Source organism: Ipomoea nil, unplaced genomic scaffold, assembly GCF_001879475.1.
Source record: "Ipomoea nil cultivar Tokyo-kokei standard unplaced genomic scaffold, Asagao_1.1 scaffold0179, whole genome shotgun sequence".
Classification (NCBI taxonomy): Eukaryota; Viridiplantae; Streptophyta; class Magnoliopsida; order Solanales; family Convolvulaceae; genus Ipomoea; species Ipomoea nil.
Window position 1 is genome coordinate 553,284 of NW_017616607.1, and position 3,084 is coordinate 556,367.

A 3,084-nucleotide genomic window follows, 5' to 3' on the forward strand; every position below is an offset into this window, starting at 1 on the left:
CCTTCATGGGATCCAAGTAGCTCGTGGTGCTCCAAAGATTTCCCATCTCCTTTTCGCAGATAACAGTTTCCTGTTATGCAAAGCCACCATTCCTGAAATCCAAACTATAAAGGTGATCCTGGATGAGTATGCTACTGCTTCTGGCCAACTAATCAACTTCAGTAAGTCTTCCTTTTTTTTTTCAGCCCCAATGTCAATGATAACCTGAGGTCTAGGATTTGCAACATCTTGCAGGTTGAAGGGGTAGGGAATTCTGGAAATTATCTAGGTTTACCATATCTTATTGGCAGAAAAAAAAAGAGATCGTAGGTTTCCTCAAGCATAGGGTTCTTAACAAAATCCGTAACTGGAGCCACAAGTTTCTTTCAAGGGCCGGAAAGGAAGTTATCATCAAGAGTGTTATTCAAGCGCTCGTTTCTTATGCTATGAGTGTGTTTCAAATAACAAAGGATATTGTTAGAGATATCGAATGTGCATTTAATGCCTTTTGGTGGGGGGCTGATTATGGTAGTCGCAATGGTATACGTTGGAAGGCTTGGTCTCAAATGTGTGTTCCAAAGGACTGGGGTGGAATTGGATTCCAGAAGTTTGATCTTTTTTAATACTGCTCTCTTTTGTAAACAGGCTTGGAGACTCATTCAACATCCCTCCTCTCTTGTTGCAAAAGTCTACAAGTGTTGACAAGTTTGTCAAATTCTAGACAAAAGGGGATCATCAAGTCAAACAAGGATTAGGAATTCAATTCCTAATCTAAATAGGATTAGCAACCCTATTCCCATTCAATCAATAACTCTCGTCTTATAAAAGAAGATGCATCACAATTCCTCTCTTTACGCTTTCAGCACCTAATCGTGAGCACGAGAGTAATTGAGAGAGATACCCAAATCCCCTTGAAAAGTAGTACAAGTGTTTAGGTCTCAATAGCTTAATAGGAAATCATATTGTGTAATCCCTGTTCCCTAAACAAAGTGTACTTTAAATATTGAGCTTTTAGTGGATTTAGGCAAATTCTCAATTTGAGAAGTGCCTCGCAGATTAGGGCTGCTTGCCCGAAACTGCGTTATAAATATTTGTGTCACAACGTCTGTTTCAACGTTACCAAATTCAAACGTCTATATTAATTTCAATTGGTATCAGAGCGGGTCTGCTCAAGTTACCAGCAGGATCCAAATGGAGTTCCCAAGAGAAGGACTTTCAAACAATAGACCCCCGGCTCTACTTGGCACAAACTTCTCCTACTGGAAAGCTCGAATGCAGATATACATTCTAGCACAAGGAGAAGGCGTCTGGAATGCAATAGAAAACGAATGGAAAACTCCAGTTGATGATAAAGGGAATGCAAAGCCTAGAACTGATTGGAGCGAAGAAGAGAAAACTGAATATGACTTCAACTCAAAGGCTATGAATGCAATATATGGGGCAGTAAGCGAAGACACTTTTAAACTAATTGCATCAACACGCATAGCCAAAATTGCGTGGAGTATATTGTGCGATCATCATGAGGGAAACAAAACTGTAAGACAATCAAAGCTTCAGATGATACAAACTGAATTTGAAAACCTGAAAATGGGGGAGGAAGAAAGCATCACCCAGTTCAGTGCCAGAGTCTTAAGCATATCCGGAGATGCATTCAACTTAGGCGAACTATACCCGAACATAGGATCGTCAAAAAGGTACTACGCTCACTACCCGGAAGATTCCAAATGAAAGTCACCGCTATTCAAGAGCATAAAGATCTGAATACATACAGACTAAGTGACCTAATCGGAAATCTTCAAACCTATGAACTGGAGATGCTACAAGGTCAGAAAAACAATGGTAAAGGAATAGCATTACAGTCCAGACAAGAAGAGAACTCAGAAACTGATTCAGAAACCATGGATCAGTCAATTGCACTACTAACAAAGAATTTTAACCGAGTTCTCAAGAAATTTAACAAGTCCAGGAATAAAAACTTCTCAAACAACCCGGTAAATTCTACAAATCAGAAACCATCCAATCCAAAGAGAAGAGATAATACAATTACTGAAGGAATACAATGCTATGAATGCAAAGGCTTTGGACACATTCAATCAGAATGTGCTACATACTTGAAAAGGAAAAATAAAACATATATAACAACTCTGAGCGATGACTCAGATAGTGAAGAAGATGATAACAACACAAACTTCGTAGCATTCACTGCTAGTCATGAAGACAACAATAGTGATGACATGCAAGAGTTACTAGAAGCATACTCTCAACTAAATGCCAAATGGGAGCAAATCATCAAGAAAAACTTGGAACTCATGGAAGATAATCACTATTTAAAGAATGAAAAAGAGCGAATAGAGAAACAGTACAAAGAAGCCCAGAACGAACTCCTAGACCTCAAGAACAGAGAAACAAAACTGCTACAAGAAGTTAAGGAGCTTACCAAAAGACCCGGGACTCCAAGCACGGACACCAGTGAGAATAACCAACCTGAAATACAGGAGGTGTCGCAACAGCACTTCCGACATTGAAGAAGAATAAGGTGCTACTATTGTCACAAACTAGGACACATCAAAGCACATTGCTACAAAAGACAAAACGACTATTACTACAGACAAAACAACGGGGTATGGCCACCACACAACAGAAATAATAGCAAGAAAATCTGGGTAAGAAAAGACCAAAACGTTGCATACACTTCCAAAACAAACAAGGAGCAAGATATATGGTATTTTGACAGTGGATGTTCCAGGCATATGACTGGAAATCCAGAAAATTTAGAGAACATACACTATAAAGATGAAGGATATGTTACCTTTGGAGATGGAGGAAAAGGGAAAATCGTTGCAAATGGAAAAGGGAAAAATAATTTTTCCTATTCTTCCTTCTTAGGCGAATAATGTTACCTTTGTGAAGATGAACTCAAAGTGGAATTCACAAAAAATAGTTGCAATGTTCTCAATCATAATCATGAATGTGTTATGATCGGAAGAAAATCCACAAATAAATGCTACACATGGGACGGTGATCTATCTTGCCTACAGACAACTATCAATCAAACACAACTATGGCACCAACGGATGGGTCACATAAACTTTCATGACATGAAAA

General features: G+C 38.8%; 1 protein-coding gene across 1 annotated transcript; it reads left to right on the forward strand.

Moving 5' to 3' along the window:
* Positions 1-1,703: 1,703 nt before the first annotated feature.
* LOC109179159 (histone H2B.v2-like) lies at positions 1,704-2,504 on the forward strand. Its single transcript, XM_019328723.1, has 2 exons — positions 1,704-2,079; positions 2,140-2,504. The coding sequence occupies exons 1-2, from the start codon at positions 1,704-1,706 to the stop codon at positions 2,502-2,504; spliced, it is 741 nt and encodes a 246-aa protein (XP_019184268.1).
* Positions 2,505-3,084: the final 580 nt, after the last annotated feature.